The sequence below is a fragment of the Acanthochromis polyacanthus genome, chromosome 11 (genome assembly GCF_021347895.1).
Source record: "Acanthochromis polyacanthus isolate Apoly-LR-REF ecotype Palm Island chromosome 11, KAUST_Apoly_ChrSc, whole genome shotgun sequence".
NCBI classification, from domain to species: Eukaryota; Metazoa; Chordata; class Actinopteri; family Pomacentridae; genus Acanthochromis; species Acanthochromis polyacanthus.
Genome location: NC_067123.1, coordinates 29231062 through 29251544, shown reverse-complemented (window position 1 = coordinate 29251544; position 20483 = coordinate 29231062). Strand labels below are relative to the sequence as shown.

At 41.4% G+C, this 20483-nt stretch overlaps 1 protein-coding gene across 1 annotated transcript; it reads left to right on the top strand.

The window, feature by feature from the left end:
* The first annotated feature begins 516 nt into the window (after nt 1-516).
* Nucleotides 517-12570, top strand: mrpl3 (mitochondrial ribosomal protein L3). The gene is made up of 10 exons (XM_022202824.2): nt 517-736; nt 2671-2852; nt 2946-3037; nt 5337-5435; nt 7211-7310; nt 7414-7474; nt 7700-7811; nt 7920-7997; nt 8110-8187; nt 12341-12570. Exons 1-10 carry the CDS (start codon nt 663-665, stop codon nt 12488-12490), a joined length of 1026 nt encoding a protein of 341 aa, XP_022058516.1. The 5' UTR covers nt 517-662; the 3' UTR covers nt 12491-12570.
* The last annotated feature ends 7913 nt before the right edge of the window (nt 12571-20483 follow it).

The following is a 20483-nucleotide window of genomic DNA, read 5'->3' as shown; positions in this document are numbered from 1 at the left end:
TCAAGCCCCTCTTAAGTGATAAAATGTCCAATGCTGAGCAAAAACGTGGATCTGCTTCAGTTCCTGGTTAAAAGGGGAATGAGTGGAGATTGAGACATTTGTATATTCATATATCCCTGCTAACTACAGAAGGCAAAGCAGAGCTACATCTAAATCATTTCAATGCATGGAAGGAAATGTTTACATTTTACACTTTACATTAAAACTGGACAACTCAAATGATAAAGCTGAAAGTACCATAGCAACTACATAATGTCCAAGTATTTTGTTAATTGCACTCTCCAATAACAAGATTGAAAGAGAAACTCTTTATTGTCGTTTTAGATGCATTTTTAAACCATCAGCAGCTTTGATAAATATATTTTAAAAAATGCAGTTATAGAATTGGACTTTTTTTTAATTCACTATGTCGTTTGTTGTTTATTTTGCTCCAAAAAAATCAATATATTTCAAAAAACAAACTAACAGGGATTTTGCGGAACCTTTGGCATAACCCCGGCTTCCTACGGAACTATTTTGGTCAGGTACCGGAAGTATCCAGGGTGACATTTAGAACAGGACGAAAAAGAAAGCATGTGTGTGCATATGCCTTGCGAAACTATGTCGTCTTAGTTTATTTTTTGTTTTATATGTATTTATAAGTGTGTATTTTAAGGAGTACGATGGCGGCGTGGAGCTGCCGGTTTCTTCTTCAGCGGGGACCTCGACTCATTTCTCCTCGTGCAGCAGCTGAAAGGTAGCGATGCTAAGTGGCTAGTTGTGCTAACATAACTGAAGTTAGCTTCGGTTTAGCTAACTCAGGTTAATGTGGTGACATTGCAGTGCAGTTTCGCTGTTAAATTCAATTCTCTTGTTGCTATTTGGGAGACCTTCTGGGTTGTGAGTAGTTAATAACATCTTCTCGTTAAGTAGTAACGTTAAGGTTTGCTGAATTGCCTCTTGTTTCCGAGTATCGGGGTGAATGTTAAACATATCTGTACAGTGAAAGTATCATGTTCTTACGTTTTCTCGAAACTCGTGCTTTTAGTAACTTAAAAGTTTATGCTAATGTCTGGAAATAGTGAAATTTTAATGGGGTGACTGTCACTGTGTGCTAAACTGAAATGCTACTTCACAGAACCAGTCAGTACAGTAACAAATCACTAATGCTTCCAGCCATCTGTCAGCAGACAAACATGAACCTTAAAATAAGAACAAGCCACCAAAGTTCATTCAGTTACATGCAACTTTTATTTACGTCTTTCATTCTCCATCAAGCATTGGCATTTACATACTTGAAACAGTTTGTGCAAATGTGTGAACTTGCTTGTTACTCATCAGCAAGGACACTGCAATGACCTAACAGACGTCAGCAGCAGACTGATATGTGACGTATTTAAGTATTAAACTAATGTGCTACAGCAGTATGGATTCTGGAGCATCAAACCAATTTTCAGTCCAGATTGTGTCATGAATAGATGCACTAGTGTTGTATGTATTTATTATTTCATTTCAGGCAAGTATATACAATAGAACCGCATTTTATACATACAAATATATTGTTATTTCCGTACAGCAACAACAATACTACAGTAGATATTACATACAGTAGGTTCTGATGCCTGAAAGGGAGTGGGAGGAAGAGAACTTATTGTTGGAATGATAATCTTCAGGAAACAAAATAACAATAGCTTGAATAATCAAGTCATTAATTCATGGGGCTTGAATGTCAAGCTAAATTTCTCTGTCAATCAAATATGTTTATATGTTCTTGGCCCACTGTCTAACGCAAACTAAAAAGTCCAGGTATTTCGACTCCGCGTACAGTAACTGTAAGGCGAGCATGTATGGTGCCTTGTCAGTGTTGGTCTGTGATGGATCGTAAATCCATCATGGGATGGATAGTATTTATGCCAAAAAAATAAATATTAGTATCTTTTTGGATGTTTTGCAAGTTATTTACACCACATGCTGTGCGATCAGCATATCAAGTGAATTATTTACACATGCCTGCACAGTCTGTATTGGTGTCTTACTTAAATGACGTTTTAAATATCTGTTGCTTTTTAAAGAGTTTAGATTTAGTACACCTGTGTTTAATTAAACTTTTAATACTTCTTATGTGTCTTTTAGCACTTACTGTTTGAGACTTGCCTTTATAGAGCTTTTGTCTTCAATTATTTCTGTTTATTTATGTGTATTCTTATGCACCAAAACATTTCCTTGAATGTGAAAATGTACTTGGCATTAAATGGATTGTGATTGCAATATGTGCAACCATTTTTTGATATTTAATTGACAAAATAATTGCTAAAAAATATTTAAACTACTAATCAAAAACCTAAAATAATAGATTGTGCAGCCCTTTAAAAATGCAACATTAGAGATTGACGTCTTTTGTTCTGAAATAAATTTATTTGAATATACACTGTGTTTGTTATATATTACAAATGATAATAATAGAATATCAACACTAAAGAATAAATGTTGAAAAGTTCTCTATTAAGTAAACATATGGAAACCATCCCAAACAAAGGAATTCTAACAAACTTTTTTTTGAGTTTATGTTATTCTGAATTCAATCTCAGGATTTATATTTTTAATCCCAGTGTATATCAGTTATCAGTCTCCTAGATAAAAGTGGTCGTCTTCCTAACTGCAGCTTTTTTTCTGATTTCTTTTCACTTTCAGTCCTGTCCAGCTGGTGGGTTGCGTTAGAACAGTGAAGACGACAACATGGTTTGAAGAACACCTCACTGAGGACAACCAGGAGTACATGAGGAAGAGCATGGCAGAGGAATACAGAACACAGACGGCCGAAAAGCTCAACCCACTCAAAGATGAGCCGTGGCAGCGGCATGAGTGGACAGAGGGTAAGCGCCATGAAAAGGGAGAGCCGTGTCCATCATGAGTCATCTTCTTGTTGGCTCACACATTTAGTGTCTTTTCATCTGTCCTCTTCCCAGGGAGTCGAAGAGTTGGTTTAGTGGCTGTCAAGCTGGGGATGGCGCCTATCTGGACGAAAACAGGGGAAAAACATGCAGTCACCATGCTACAGGTAGCACACAGATACGCACACCTGTTTATGTTGTGCCTTGTCTTTGCCCCCGAATAGCTGCAGGCAGTCTTCAGGAATGATAATGTGTGTTTGTGTTTGTTGTCCGTAGCGAAATGATAAGCAGGTCAAAAAAGCAGTCAAATAAATTGGATTGTTCTGTGGAGTGTGTAGTAAGAATAGAAAGTATTGAACAGCTTTTAAGTCTCACCTGCAGGCTTTGATCTTGCATTAGAAATGTCTCAGTGTTCCATAGCTAGCTGCTCCTCCTTTACAGCAAGGTGTGAAAAGGAGATATCTGATGCCAGGTTTATTCAGATCACGTTTTAATCTCATCGACTAATCTGTCAGTGAAGTAAATTGAAAGTACGCCATGCTCATGCTCCCCTTTATTGATCATGACATACTGCAGTGTGAAGCATAACAAACAAACTCCTGTTTCTGTTTGAGCAAAATGTCAGCGCTAACAGTCAGAGAAATATTATAAAAACAAATTTTGTCATCACCTTAATATCAGATTACAGGCTGCACAGAAACTAATATCCCATCTGCTGATTCACTTTTGTCACATTTAGTCATTTCCTTTTCAGCAGAAACAGTGGTCTGTGCAGAAGTGTAAAGTAGAACACTGAAATTTACTTTCTCGGTGTGAAAATACTCCCACCGCTTTGGCATTTTGGTACATGTTGTATCTGAACTGAAACTAAAAACTATTTTATAACAAAGGGTAAGAAGTACAGGACAACTTTGTTGCTTTGCAAAATAAAATTCTGAGTCAAAATAACATTGGTATATTTTCTTCATCGCAGACATTGCATGTTGTGTGTCACAGGGGATTCTCCTGCAGTGTCTGATGTAATGTAACTGGGATTATATTCTGTTGGATTTAATTAAAATGTTATAATGTTATGTATCATGGTATATAATGTGTAATGCTATCAAAAGATTCAGATATTTTGCTAGTTAGCATCTGTAAATAGCATGTGCCACATTTACCATCCCCATGACTCCGACTGCCCACTTCCCTCCCCCTCTCCCTGTCCTGCACGACCACAAATTTACATGGGACACTGGAATGATGTTGTGTAATATTAATAATGTGCGGACCAAAGCACAAACACAAGGTTTTTTCTTTAGCCTATACACAAAATGGACTTAGTGGACCATGAGGGCATGTTCACTTTTGACAAAACAGGGCAAACTTTATCACTGGTCAATTTTCACAACTGGCTGCACCAGCACATGAATTGGTCGCACCACCCCTCCCCTGTTTTTATTAGAGCATGATATTAATCAACCTTGTAATCTGATTAAGTATTTTTTTTTGTCACCAGTCTTTTCCTGAAGGTTGTCTGATTTCGATTCTCTAAACTTGACACATGCTGAAACATTCACTTGTTTCCCATCTGCTGATCAGTTAGTGGTACAGTTTACTGACTGTCCCTAAACGTCGCACGTGCAGGCTACAGTAGACGCCAGCTGGCTGTGCACAGAGAAGTTGTTCAGATACTGCAGCGCGGCAGCACAGACAGATGTGTGACTCAAATTACCTTGTAAAGACTAAAATCAGGTGTTCATATGCTAATGATTTACTCGTTAAAACTGAGTGATTTTATCTACATTGGCTGTTTTCTGTTTGCAGAGTTTTCTGTGAATGGAAGCCATTTTATGTATTAGTTCAGATGATCATGTTCATGTATTTGTGGGATTGCAAAAATCGGGTTTGTGGTTAATATTCATTTAATTTTACAGCCCTCGTTCTGTGTTAGCCATTATAACTTTTCCTTCTTCACTGGCTCAGCCACTATCTCCTTGCCTGCAGCGTGTCAAGCCTTTCCCTCTCCGCCAGCCTTCTCCTCTTCTCTCCTCATTTTCAAATAATCAGCTACAGACCACCTCATTTTTAGAGCACATAACAGCAAAATGGATTGTTTCACACATCAGGCAGGGGAGTGCAGGAAGGGAGGAACTGACTGGGCCAGAAGAAGAACAAGTACATTTTTCAGCCACAATGGGTAGCATAGTAGATACCTGTGCCAGCCGGAGGGGCTCCAAATCAGCTTAATGATTACCATGCACAACACATGAATGCAACCATGTGAAATTTGGATTTGCATACCCTATACAATATGCAGCCAACTTGCACGTAATTGCTTACAAGGATTTCCACCTAATTGTTTATCTGTTTATGTCTCAGGGGGGACTAGGTGGCACAATGAAAAGTGCAGTCAGAGTGTTGTTAAATTAAATACTGTGGCTACACTGTTTACCTGACTTGTAATGCAGTGTGTGTTCTTTCCAGGTGCAGGACTGCCATGTAATAAAGTGCTTGTCCAAAGAAGAGCATGATGGACACACTGCTGCTCTTGTTGTAGGCGGAAAGAACGTATCACCATTCCATGTAAGAAAACGCAGTTTTTATCCATCCATCCATCCATCCATCCATCCATCCATCCATCCATCCATCCATCAGCAACACCCTTGTCTTTTGTAGAGAGTCACAGGGGGCTGAAGTCTATTTAAGCTGACAGTGGGTGAAAAGCAGGGTGCAAAAGATGGTGGTCACACTCAGCTGTGAAGCTGGAAACGTTGATTTCAAATGTTATTGCTGTGAAAGTGCCTAAAAAGTGCTGTTCCAAGTTACAACTTTTACTGTAGCTTTCATTTGGTTCACTTTGTCGGCCTTGGTTCTGCTTTCAATAGACTGTAAACTCATGAAAATCATCAAGGAAAACTGAAATGGCATGTGCTTTAAAGGCTGTACTTCACTCAGTGTTTTTTAATATTTCACAGAGCTTATTCACTTGCTTCAGCCAAGCTGTGTTGTTGCTGTGTTTTTACAGGACTGAGTAACTGCAACATTCTTGACGAGGTGTTGAATTTGTGCTGAATTGTAACACCACAATCCCACATTTTATCATGCCACTCGCAATGCTTTTAATAATAGCAGCGCAGCCACAACTCGTCGGCTAATTCCAACCACGTTGTCACATCGCGGTGTCCTTCGCATGAGCGATACGTGCCACACACGGCTGATTTATTCAAAACGGTGCTCAGCCAGTTCTCTACATACTTAGCACATTTTTTGTTAATTTTAGTTCTCACAAAATTTTTAGGGAACATGGAGAATGCTTTTTCCTCCAAGCCCAATGCCCCATCTTGCAGTTTTAACCAAGGGTTTTCTGTGCTCTTCTTTTGTCTGCGCTGCACCTCTTTACAAAGTTAGATGAAATTCTGTTGGTAGTTTTTGCATCATCTTGCTCGCTGACACAGACAAACAAACACACAGCATTAATCATACACTCCGCCAAGACGAAAGCTGTGGCGGAGGAATCATGCAAAAAAATCTAATCAGTGTGACAGCTTTATGGATGCATAATTGAATTTTGTCATTTCCCTTTAGCATATCAGGCTTTTTAGTTCTCAGACTTTATATGAATACAGATGCATAGTCAGGAAATTATTATCCCCCACTAACCATCAGTGACTGCATTTTGTCTTAGATATATGAATAAATGGAAGCCGATAGATTTCCTTGTTGCTCTGTTCCACTAATAATAACAAGCACGGTCCATTTGGAACATGTTTTCATGCTTGTAATAGACTCTGAGGTCCCAGGGCTGCTGTCAAAACTCTCGAGCACAAAAGTGGACAACTGAGGTGACAGATAGCAACATTATCTCTTCAAGCTTCCTCTGTGAACATCCCATCTTTTTAGCATATAAAACAAAGGAACAAGCGAGAATAAATGAAGGTGTAATTTATTCATTGAGTTGTGATAGATGCTTGACGGGCCGGCGTCGGGATTTCACTTGTCGAATGTGAAGTTGCTTTGAATCCCTCTCACACAGCCGCATCACTCTTTAGTCAGAAGCAGAGTTTGTTGGAGTGAGAAGCTTTGGCAGGCTGATTTTCAGTCAACAGAAGGGGAATGACTGGAGGCGCCGAGATGAGAGCGAGCCGAGTGAAAGCAAATGTCAAAGACGCTCACTGCCAAGTGTGCATGCGTATGCCTGCAAGTGTGTGCTTGGCTCCCATACACTCATAACAGGCCCGTGGTTAATTTTATAATGCCAAAGTCCAACTGCTGTTCACTGCTTTTACCTCTTGTACCACTCTATTTGCTCCCATCCGTCCTCACATTGCTCTCTCTTTGTCCGTCACTCTGACTGACAGAGGTCTGAGCAGCAGATGGAAATGTTCAGGAATGCAGGAGTGCCTCCAAAGCAGAAAATCACCACCTTTAAAGTCTCAGACAATGCCATCATCAAGCCAGGTAACCAACATTTACTGCACCTTCCATGTCACACGATGGAATTCTAGTATCTTACTGGGATTTCTGTACGAGTTTTTGATGTTGTTTTGTGTGTTGTGTTCAGGCACTCCTCTATATGCAGCACATTTCCGTCCAGGACAGTATGTGGACATCACAGCCAAATCGTAAGTCCTGTTCTGCCAGATTTCCCTCATCTCTGGCGCCCCTTCCTGGCGTCCTTTCCTGCTTCTTGCCCTCTCCTCACATCTTGAAGATAAATCTGCTTTTGACTTTACAAGAAAGTTCAAACCTCTCTTTTTAGATTATCATCCTCCGAGGCAGTAAATTATCATAAATGCAGCCTGAAAATATGAGTGTGTAAATAAGCACTTTTCTGTGTTTGTGCGCAGCATCGGTAAGGGTTTTCAAGGTGTAATGAAGCGATGGGGGTTCAAAGGCCAACCAGCCAGCCACGGCCAGACCAAAACTCACCGCAGACCGGGAGCTTCTGGACCAGGAGGGGTAAGACACGCCCACGCATGTACAGTACCGTAAGACGCTCGTCCATGCCAGACATGAACATTTGGCTTCCTGTAATCCATTAATATGAGCGTGCATATGTGCATCTAGGATCCAGCCAAAGTCTTCAAAGGGAAGAAGATGCCGGGCCAAATGGGCAACATGTACGTCACAGCATTCGGACTGAAGGTACACGGACACACACACACACACACACACAGCCTCAGTTTGAAACTTGACTTGCAATTTCAGTTCAATATTCTCTAATCTGCCTCCTCTCTGTCTCCCTCTTCTCTTCCAGATATGGAGGGTCAATACTAAGTATAATGTGCTGTATGTTAATGGCTCCGTCCCGGGACACAGGAACTGCGTCCTGAAGGTAAAAATAAATACACACACGTACACACAATTAAACGGGAGTGTGAAGCCGAAGGTCAACTCCAGCATGCTTAGTGTACAGACAGAGACAAGTGACCTTGCACCTGGAAAACACTGTCACACCTGCAAGACGGTGTGATCCATCTTCATTGACACTGTGCTAGATCAGCGGTGTGTGTGTCCGTGCGTGTGCGTGCATATCCTTGTGTTTGAGTGTTTTGTGTGAGGGTATAGGAGCACGCACCTTAATGATGTTAGTAATATCCATCTCCATACTCAGCATGCTGAGTTTGCTGCGTGTGTGTTGCAGCGACATACACTCGGGCTATTATTTGTTTTGCAGACAAGTGATAATGAATACAAATGCGCATTGCTTTCTACCCAACACAGTGCTGCCTCACACACACACACACACACACACACACACACACACATACCCGGTTTCACTTTAGATTGTATTGCCCCAAAGGGTACACGTGCAGGTTAATAGTGTTTGTTCATCATGGTTTGTTTTAGTTATTCTGGGCGGTCTAAATGTCGCTATGTAAACGAAGAATGGCTCTGATTTATTGATTAAAATTGAAATAATGGCTGCAACTACTGGTGATTTTCAGTACAGATTTCATTCTTAACTGCTTCTCCAGCTAGTTGATTTATCATTTAGCCCAGTAGTTCCAACCACAATACTTACTGGATGTTTTCGTAATTTTTATCTGTAGCGTTTTGTCCCTCGTTGATGACAACGGATTTATTCTTTAACAACACTACAGAGAAGCCATGGGAGACTGTCACAAATAATGGAAACTGTGATTGATTTTATTCCCCACATGATACAAGCAGTTTTCCAGCAGTCACCCTGACTACTGGTTATAAATGTTCATAGGAGGTAATATCTTCATATATAAAGCTAGAAAGCTGGACTGTTGCATGTAGATGGCTTTATTATATTGAAGCCCTGCCAAGCAAATTCACACTAAGCTGATTAGATCTTTCAGCAGCAGCTAAATCTCTGTATCTCACAGTATACGAGTGTTCTGTGTCAACATTCCTACAGAGGTGCACAGGTGTGGATGTGTTTTATCTTAACCACCAGTAATTGGTTTGCCAGAGCTGAAGCATAGAGGAACCATAGCAAATGCAGACAGACTGGAGTTCAGGGTCTGGGAGTATGATGGAAGAACCCAGATTCCTATGCATTAAAGATTAAAAAATTCCACGTTCAGTGCAGCTCCTGGAAGTCCTGTTATCTAAACTTGTCAAGCACTATCTGCAACAAGTGATGATTCTCTTACACTGTGTCGAAACGGCCATCATTTAACTTATATGTTGTTTTGGAGAAATGGAAGAAGTCCCAGGAAGCTAAATCTAGTTGGTAGGGTAAGTGAGGCGCCACGACTGTATTATTGCATCGGTTCTGCTGGACACTAAAAAGCATTAACAGTCATTAAATTGATTTTGCGAAAATTAATGCCGTAAACGGCGTTAAAAATCATTCAGTTTGATTCTGAGTGGCATTTAAAAAAATCTTTCTGCCGTTTTCAAGAAAAATATTTGATAATATAATAATATGTAATCATAGACTGCGATTTGTCAGATATGTACATCTGCATAAACATGCCGAAGCATTGCGATAGTTCCACTGGCCGGTCAGGGGCAATTGCCAAAAACTGCATTTTTGGAAAGTGGAAGAGAACTGGGAAATGAGGAAATGCAAATTCCAGCAAAAATAGCTAGAAAACGTGGAATTCAGAGAATGACTGCAGCAAGTGGGTTGTCAGGGGTGGCGTCCGGATTCAGAAATAGTGAAATGAAGGGACAATTTTCATATAAAAATCATCTTTACAGAAAAAACAAACCCGTGTGTTTTGTTGAGTTCACGGTCACGGCATTAAAATTTTTACAGTATAGCATTAAAATGGCATTAATAAGCATTAAATTTGACTGGCTGATTTCTGCAGAAACCCTGTATTGTGACCAAAAAGCTTGTGTGTAGTCACCACGCTGTGACCGGCCCACATGGTTCAAGTCGTTTCCACTGAATATTATCTTTTGGACTCTGTAAAAGTCCAACCCTGTGGGATCAATTCCCAATACAGAACCATGTGAAGGTTAAAGAAAACTACAAGTAGGGCTGCAACTAACGATGAATCGATGAATCGTCTAAGTACGATATGTCATCAAAAGCAACAGAAATCACCGTCTGAGCGGAGCGCGGAACACGGAGAGACATCCACGGTGTATCGTGCATATTTAATATTTGTATGATGTAACACAGACGTCCGTCCATGTTCAGCGCTCCGCTCGGACGGCGATTTCTGTTGCGTTGCACGCTCACCTCCGCTTTTGATGACGTATCGTGCTTAGACGATTCATCGTTAGTTGCAGCTCTAACTACAGGCAATGCTCCTTGTGCACTCTTGGCTAGGGGTGGGAGTCTTTGGGCACGTCACGATTTGATAACAATTACGATTCAGGAGCTATGATTCGATTATCAAACGATTATTGATGCATCTTTAATTTGTGTATATTGGTGCACTTTTTTACAAAGCACATTTCTTTTTGTCTTGCTAAATAGGCATTCATCACTTAAGCAATTTTTAAAAACGTGACTCTTATCCAGTTTGCTTCCACCGTCGACGTTGTAGAAGCCAAAGTTTTTCCACGTATCTTCTTTTAAATTAGAAGGCACTGTTCAGATCTCACGGTGAGGTGGGTGTCGGTCAGCCATGTTTGTTTTCTTCTGTTTGCGCGTTGGCGTGCACGCTCCAGGTGCGCATCCCAGAGTGTCCCAGAGATGATGCGTGGCGCACTTCTTAATTCCCATTATTTAGAACCTTCTGCGTTACTTTAACCCCTTAACCTTCAGTGTACCGCCGGCGGTACACCTACTAATTTGCATAGGAATTTCAAGAATGTCCGACGGCTGCAAACGCGCTTATACAAACACTATACGCCGATGGAAAGCTTAGATTCTCATGAATCCGCCGATATAAACCACTTTCAGATGCGATTACCACAGCGGGTGAGAAAAACACATTTGTCCGACAAAAACGAATATTCATCCATCCGTTCTCTATACACGGCTTCAACGCACACAGCGCGACTCACATTTCCGAGTTATTATTACACACACAAAAAAAGATTCCACAAAAAAGGGCCATAATCCAACCTTTTACATCCAGATGACACAAGCCAGTAAACTATTTTGTCCAAAACATGTCCTGAAGTTGGTATAAAATCCCCGAATCGGTCATTTTCAAGGAAATGCACCTCGCGATGCCCGTCCAATATTCCCTGTATTTTTCGTAATTTTTTATTTAAAAATAGAATATTAGCGATTTTTTGTACTGAAAACGACTGAAATTGACTGAAGCTTAAAGGGTTAATTAACAGATTTAAATAGTCGAACTTTGGATGTCTTTTAACCGATTCGGATTCATCCACATCCAAATTGCGATGCATCTAAGAATCGGAAATTTCCTCCACCCCTGCACTTCACCTGATACACTTTGTCTCGTCTTGAAAGCTGGTCGACTATTTGACTGTACAAACTGCCGTTTCTTCTCCTAACGGTAGCTGCAGACCCACCTCTATTAAATAGTCACAAGCTCCAACAAAAAGATGTATCAGGGTGGACTGATTCAAAATGTGTTGTTTGTTCTCTACTGCAGTTTGCTACCCTTAAAAAAATTCCAAATGAACAGCTACTGTGGTCACTAAAACATGTGCAACAGAAGCCTGGCTGCAGCTCAGTGTCACGCTTTCTCCTGACTCTTAACAGCTGCTGCTCACGTTGCATGCCTATGACGATGACACGCTCAATGCACAGGCAACACAAACAGCCCCAGAAACTTTTGGTTTCACCTTGTATGTTATAAGCACGTGTTAACGGAGTTTGTCTAATTACCCTCACTGCCAGAATAGGGAGAAAGAAGTTCTGCACTGCTGATTCAATCTAACAAAAAATGCCTAATATTCCTAACGCAAGATGATTTTCAGAATTGCTTCTTCTGTTATACCAACAATCCAAACCCCAAAGATAATCACATTTTTGGCATATTTGGTTTGCAAATGACATTTGCATTGCAGTTATTCACTGAACTGTTACTGCATTATGACGAGTATTCCAATAAGTGTGCATGCGTGTGTTCCAGATAAGAGACACCGTGCTGCCAACCAGGGGCTCCACCCTGCTCAATCCGCCTTTTCCCACTTATTTCACCGAAGAAGAAGGCGACCTGGCTGAAGACCTCTACGACGACGACTTGTTCATTCACACAGAGCCCTCATTAACGCTGACCTGACCTCCATCGCTTTCACACCGAACATTTACACCCAAACCTGCTTACTGTGTCTGGATCCTGTAATAAAGTGTAATTCATTACACAGCCTCCTTGTGTGTGTGTGTGTGTTGTGTGTGAGATACAACAGCACCAAGTCTGTCTGTTTGATCCAAACAGTTATTACGGTCCCTTTCCCCTGAAACCATGGTAACGGTAGGAGTGATGATGTCACTAGAGAATCCCCAAGCAGAGAGAAAGAGAGAGAGAAAGGGGAAAAAGAAGACAATGTAAGAAAACAAGAGAGAGGCAGATATGGTGAAGAAATGTGCAATATCTATGCAGGACGGAGGATAGGAGAAGAGGAGGGGGGTGAGCTGGATACAATGAGTGAGGAGAATACAGACCGAGGAAGGAAGGGGCCTGTTGGTAGGGGTGGAGTAATGAATTGGGTTTAAGGCATGGAAGCAAATACAAAAGAGAAGGAAGAAAAAGAAGGGGAGAAATGAGCTGGTGAAGGTGCAAAAGGCAGCTGAAGGGTGCCGACAGGGAGAGGCAGGGATGAAGGCTGACAAAGGTTGACATTTGTGCATAAGAGGATAAATGAGGACATTAATGTTGCAGGAGAAACCGCTGAGCGCTTAAGTCTGTTTGTGTGCATTTGTGCTCAGCAGTATTCAAATGAGAGAGACTCGGTTCAGGGACTGACGGATCCCCTTTGACATTGCGTGGACTCACAATAATTAATGATAAAATTAGACTTGTGTGCTCCAAACTGTTTGACTGTTGTTTAGCGTTAATGTATCCTCGGAGGCCTGCGTGTGAATTAGTCCCTCTCTGCTGGTCTCTGCTCCATATCTGCCATGTAATTGACAGCAGCGAAAACAAGGCTTTTGTTTGAAACACTGACAAGCGGCGATGATGCCTCACAGGATACCTACAACTGCAGATGCACACAGCATCGATGCGTTCTCCCTAATTGAAACGCCACACATCGGCTCGCCCGGCTGCAATGAGTAACATACAGCAGTCGGCTGTCATTTGGATAAAAAAGATGTTAAGTGATGATGCAGTTTGTGGCAAACTACATCCTGCTCCATATAGCATTCCACAGCTTGTAGGTCTGTAAGACAGCAGCAGGTTCTTTGAAATGGTAATGATATCGTTTGAAAGTCCTGCTCTGTGGAGCCTGCACATCATCAGGCTCTTGTGGGGGTGGACGAGAGGAGAGCTAGGGGAGGAAGGAGGGGGTCGCTGCCTGTTAAAGCAGCAGAGCAGAAAGAAAAGACGAACTCCATCCCGGTTTGTGAAGCTGTGGTCTCCTCTGACTTTCAGAAAAGTCAAACTGCACCTGAGGACGAACTCTGCTGCACTGTGAACTGGCATAGTACCTGTTTTTAATGTGGTAATGTATTCAATAAGCAACTGTCTTGGTTTAAAAAAAAAACTTCAAAACCATGGATAGACTCAAGTACAGTATATAGAAAGTGATAATGTAATATTTACAGGGATCAAATGTGCCTTGACATCATTTCGCAGACTGTTGTTTACTTCACTGCAGTGAATCGAAACACTGCTGTTAGGTTCATAAGGTCTGTGCAACTGCTGGAAGCTAGGATTTAGACTTGGCACATTAAAGTAAAACCTACAGATGGATGACAAGGGCAAAACAAACATAAAATGACTTTACAAAGTGTTGAGCCACCACATTTGGCACTGATTCTCCAAGTCTCTACCCTACTGCAGGAATGAGCACCATTCTTCCCATAGATGTTGAACTGGGTTAAGACTGCAGAAGACGTGATATGATTACCATCATTTTAATACAGTTCATCACCCTCACCCTCAGTGCTCCCAGCTACATAGAAATGCTTTATCACAGGATGAAGTTGATGACTCTGAACAATTTAATATTGATTTGCAGCGATCTTAGTTCATGCAAACTATGACATGATGTGTATAACAGAGCCTCACCGTAGAGGTCAAGAGTCATGGTTTTTCCTTTAATTTGTCATTTGCATTTTTATCAGGTTGCTTCTAGTAATATCTGATGATCTCTGCATGAACACTTAATGTCAGTCACTAGTTTGGAGATGATCTATAGTTTGCTAGTCATAATGCCAGCACCGTCAGTCACATCTTACCAAACACAGAACTAATGAAGCAAATTAGGAGATGCATTTTAAAATGTTACGTGCTGAATAATTCTACAAATACACAAACTTGCATCTTCAATACTGTACAGTAAATGTTTTAAAGATATATCTGAAGTCAAGTTTTTAGGGACTTAAAGCCACAAGTCTTGAATATTTCAAATATTAATATCAAAAGGACTCTGTGTTAAACCAGCACTTGGACAAACTGACATCTTCACATTGGTTTAATCTGACCAAGAATCCAAAACCCAAAGATATTAACTTAAACACGAAACAGCAATTCATTGAATTTGAGAAATGGAAACCTGAGAACATTTCAGTTTTAAAGAAGCCACTCGTATTCATCATGCAATCAGTTATTGAAATCATCTCCAGTTAATTTACAGCTTATTGACAGCATGTGAATGAACAGCTGACAGTGCTTTGTTCCATTGACTGATGAGGAAGAAAAAAACGCGTTAGCTTTGGAAGAAAAATGAGCAAATATGGTATTCAGAGCTCTGAGAGGCTTTAAACTGACTCGTATTTTCATAAAAGGATGGGTTTAACTGGGACTTGCCTTCAGACTCGCTTTGACATGACGTGGGACTCAACATGGACCTGCCCTTGGAAACAGCTGAGAAGTTACTGAGCTGAGGGAGCTGGAGACAATTTCTGGACAACATCCCGATCAAGTCTCCACTGAAGTCAGCACTCAAGAGGAAGAAGCCCAAATCTAAGAGGCCCCACCCAGCCGCTCTCTCGCCTGTCTGTTTGATATCTGATCTCTAAACGCGCTTTCATTTGCTAATTACAGAGCTGGCCGAGTTTTGGCTGAATCCAAGCATTTTGGGGGAAATTACTCTGAGAGTGTGAGAGGAGGTCGGCCTGCGGTTTAGACCCCCGTCTGACATGATGGATCTCCCTCTCTGCTTCTGCTGGCTCAACACACGAGAGATCTGATTTCCATTAGCAAAGGGGGACACACAAACACATCCTCTCCTTTTGCTTGGCATACACACCTACTGTGATCATCTCAATCTTTCTCTCTCTCACACATAGATTGTTTTAATGCCTCTTTAGCGAGCAAAGGTTTTCCATCCGAGGCTGGTCAGCACTTAAGTTGCTGCTCCCTTGCCGAGTTTGTACACAAAGTGCTGAATTGACCTGTATCTCAACACACGCACACACAGATCAGTATGTGTGTCTTTGTGTGGTGGTGTGTGCCTTGCAATATGAATTATTGAGTGTGTTATTTGAGGGACAGCTGGCTCTTGAACACATTAGCTCCCTCAGTCAGACAGCCAGTTATAAGTCTACAGTGACAGGAGTGAAGAGTCACTAAACAGAAGAGAGGAGGGTAATGAGAGAGTGCTCATGCAATTTCACACCGACTCGTATCAGCGGGCAATATTTATAAAGTGTTTATATAAGCTCTGCAGTCAATTAATAGGAGGAATAAAACCAAATTAATCCTTTCACCAGACGCAGAACATTAAGTTATTTTTATTAGTCGAGCTACGTTCGCAGTCGTACAGGCGGCTGAGCAACATTTGAAGTTTAAAGTCGAGTCACTTGTGAATTGATTGTTCTGACTTAGGCTGAGTGTTTCCTTCCTGAGAGGAAAGCGACTCTGAAATTATGTACGTACATTAATTCAAATATTGAACATTTGTAAATGCATTTTTGTTAGAATTTCATCCAACATGAAGCGGTGACTAAATTGTAAATTCTACATGCACATCCCTCTAAGCCGCTCTGCCGGTGTTCCCGCTGAGACAAGACCCTCCCACTGGTGCACACCTGCGTCTCAGGGGGTGTGTGTGTATATGTGTGTGTGTATATGTGGGTTTGTGTGTGGTGCCTCCCACCCATGTTGGTAAATTTGGGTTCCTTCCTTCCAGCACCACTGGGTGAGACCAGGGAGCAGCCTTTGGGTCCCTACCTTTCTCTCCACAGGTGTCCCCCGATCCTGCCTTCAGATATGATTTCTATTTGTGTGTGTGTGTGTGTGTGTGTGTGTGTGTGTGTGTGTGTGTGTGTGTGTGTGTGTGTGTGTGTGTGTGTGTGTGTGAGAGTTGCCTCTTCTTACATGACCTTACAAACCCTCCTTTCATTGTCTCGCACTTTCCCCTTCAACTAAAGCCCGCCTAAGATCCAAAACATTTCTATGGTAAGAATGGAGGAAAGAGAAAGTTGTGAAAAGGGAGCAAACAGAAGAAAAAGTTGCAGAGTCATGTTTAGATGTGCACTAAACAGGCCTTCCACCTCCTCTTCACAGAGTGGTTCATTATTTCACCCCTTTGCATGCAAAACTGCCTGCAATCACCCTTTACATTTCGCTGCCTCTGCATGTACCGCAAATGCGCACACTATTTTGTGGGCTTTAAATGAGCCGTGTTGTGACTGGGAGGGAAATGTCAGCGGTTTTCAGCCGGAAACCTTCGCCACAAGAATGTGACTACGGGATATCGAGTAAATCAATATGGAAGGGAGAATGGGTGAAGGAGGAGGAGGGATGAAGAGAGAGGGATGGAACTGCAGGTGAAAAAGAAAACGATAGGAGCAAAAGGAGAAGAAATGGGAGTGAATGAGAAGGAGGAAAAGAGGACAAAGGGAAGAAGTGAGAGCTGATTTTGTGAGGAGTTAATTTGACCTCCTGTCTGACTTTGACACCTGGGGAGGAGGTTAATCTGTGGCATAATCAGTGTGTGTGTGTGTGTGTGTGTGTGTGTGTGTGTGTGCATGTGTATTAAAAGACAAGGCTGGTAATATTTCAGGTGAAAAGATCAGTGTATTTTGGGTAGAATTTCTATTTTCTGGGATCATTTGGTACATTAGTGAGTACTCATGGTACCAGAGTTTAAAATGGCCACAGAAATCACACAGCAGAGCATATATGTAAAAAGAAAAAAAGAGCTATGTGTATTCAGATTATTCATTTTACTGGAAGCACACTCTGCTCAGACTTCAATGGAGGTAAAGAAGATTTCGTTTGTGTTGCTCAAAGCATTGCTCGATGCCACCAGGGAATATTTTCTGTTTTTGTGATTTGGATGAAATAACCCTTTATGTGGCTGCATCTTCAGAAAGTACACACTCTTCTTTTGCGCACGCCCACGAATGCCCACAAAGTGATGACATTTTTCTCTCCTGAATAGAAAGCCATTTAGCCCATCTCACAGAGACGAGCAGACGGACACAAAAGCAACAACACAAAGAGAGAAGGAGAAAGACGGTGACTGGGGGGTCTTCTTATACTGCGGAGGCTTAAACACATGAAATAACATCATTTTAAAACTTAAAATCATGTACAGAAAAGTAGTCACTGCCTTTTTTTAGTTGACCACTCGGTCTATTAACTCCATGGGGTTTTAAATTATTATTGCCTGTGTAAACTGTGTAGGCGAAGAGAAAAAAATATCTTTTGACTTCATCTCTCATCATTTTCTTTGTTGTTCCAGTAAACAAACAAATGGATCAAAGCTTTGTCGAAAGTGATTAAAACTCAACTTAGTTTTTTTTTGTGAGGAAAAGCGGCAGTTCACTGGATTAATGGTAAAAAACATTCATCTGCAATGAAGGCATCTCATTAGGAGATGAGTGTGTAACTGTGTGGGGAGGGGGAGCAGGACAGAGAGAATTACATCTGTTTTGGGTCAGCAAAAATACTTTATAGCCTTATTTAAAGAGGCAGCCAAAAGGCAACATTCACACACACACACACAAAAACACGCAATCTCACTCAGACACATCCTCTGATCAGAAGAACACAGACCATCCCTCCTGCACACACATACACAAAGACACACACCTGTGCACTATCTCAGCTCTCATCTCCTCTCTTGCAAAGCTTTAAATATGCCTGAGATCATCAGAGATCATCCAGATATCTACATGATCACAAAATCAATTATCACAGCATCATGTTGAATCAGCACACATTCCCTCAGTCGACATAGAGTGAATGCTAATGAAGATGCAGATCAGCGGTTTCAAAGTGCCAGCGGCGGGTCTTATCTGTGTCTACGGCGCTGTGCAGGCCAGACTGTGGGCTGAGGCTGCCTCTCAGTGGTCCACACAGGAGCTGCACACACAATAACAGAGAAGTGGGGCAGGCTGGAGGGGAGGTTGTGCAAGGTAACACCACAGAGGAGTAAAAATGTGATATTCCCCTCAAGAACAATAACCCAACTGCCATATATTTGTATATAAAATGCTGATGAAGTTATAGTGAGGAAATCAAAGTATGCAGAGAAGAATGTGTGAAACCCAACTCTCAGCTCAGGTTGCTGCAAAAACACTGTTGAGCATTATGAACAGCAGTGCTGTAAATATTTTATTGGCCCTCTCTGTGAGACACACAGGCAATGCTTGAGAGGTTATTTTAAAAAGAGGCTTTATTCAGGCAGAATGCAATACCGCTGCAACTGGCTGTGGACTGTGACACTGACCTCGTCCCAGGACAGAAACCGGATTGTGTAGAAGGTATTTTAATCAAGTCATGCAGAAAAATCATCACCAGGCTGACCTTCAGTGTACAACCTGCTCAGACACAATAGCACTAAAGTTTGTAGACAGCCAGATTCCCAGCTCTCACTCTCACATGTAGCTGGATTGGTAATGATTGTAGGAGGATGGAGATTTGTAGTGTGGTTGAGAGTAATACTGTAAGCCATCGAGAAGAGAAATCCTCCGTATTCCTTCCATTTCTAGCTTTTATTCTTTTCAACTTATTTGTCCTTGCAGTGTTTCATTTGCTGTCAGTCTCTCCTCTCACCTTGATGTATTCTGTTCTGGGAAGCATCTCACGGAGCTACAAAACACATGCTGGAGGCATATTAAAGAGGCAATTGTATCACTTTAAAACTCATCTCTGTGTAAATAAAAAAAAGGAACACATTTAACATATGCATATGAAACCACATTTCTCTGAATCTGTGTTTTTGAGGCTGTTGTTATGTTGCAGTTAGAGGTAGAAATGCTCACCCATGGCCTTAAGTGCTTACTTCCCTCTTGATGCCAGCAGATAAAAAACTTGACTTTCTTTGGAGAGTTATCTTCAACACAATGACAGCTGAAAAGCTACATTTATCTGCGACCTGCAGAATGTTCAAGCCTGGGCTTGGTTGGGTTTGGTCAGAAGTGGACTTGGTGACATCTACAACCATTCCTAACAGTGGTAACATGGTTTAACACTTTTATATCACTGCATCAAGGTGAAGAAGTTAAACCGACACTAACATGATTCTAAGTTGGTGTTAAAGGTCAATTTGTGCAACTTTATAATAAATTAATGAAAGCCTTGCATGTCCTTAGAGATTTTCTTTTAATTTTATACCACAAATATGGTGAGTTTCAACATGACTCCTGGGTTTAGCCGTGTTCTAAATTGACTTTTTCACTGTCTGACTGTAGCTAAGTGGCTGCTGTCAATGCCCCCTTCAGGAAGAACTGACACCTTGGAGCAAAACAGTTGGCCAGCTTGCAGTTGACATAGACATGAATGAGAATGTAAGACTGGGACTTTCTGTTGCTTCTAACTTTCTTTATGAGTCGCCATGTACATGGAAATGCCAAACACTGCAGTTATAAAATCAGTAGTTTAGCCATGCAGAATTCTAGCTTCAAAATGGCATCTAACTAAAGTGACTGCTGATTGACATGACATCCTAATGGACTGGATTTCAGCCACTATTTCATACTCATTCCGAAAGAAACAGAAAAATGTGTCACTGAGAACAGCTTTATCGCACATACAGCTGTATCAAAATGCATCATATGTGAGCACAGAGAGCAAGAGAGAAGCAAACAGATGCAAACATCAGCTAACCTGTCCACCTGTGATCTGATTTGCCACCCCATGTGCACATCCAAAATTT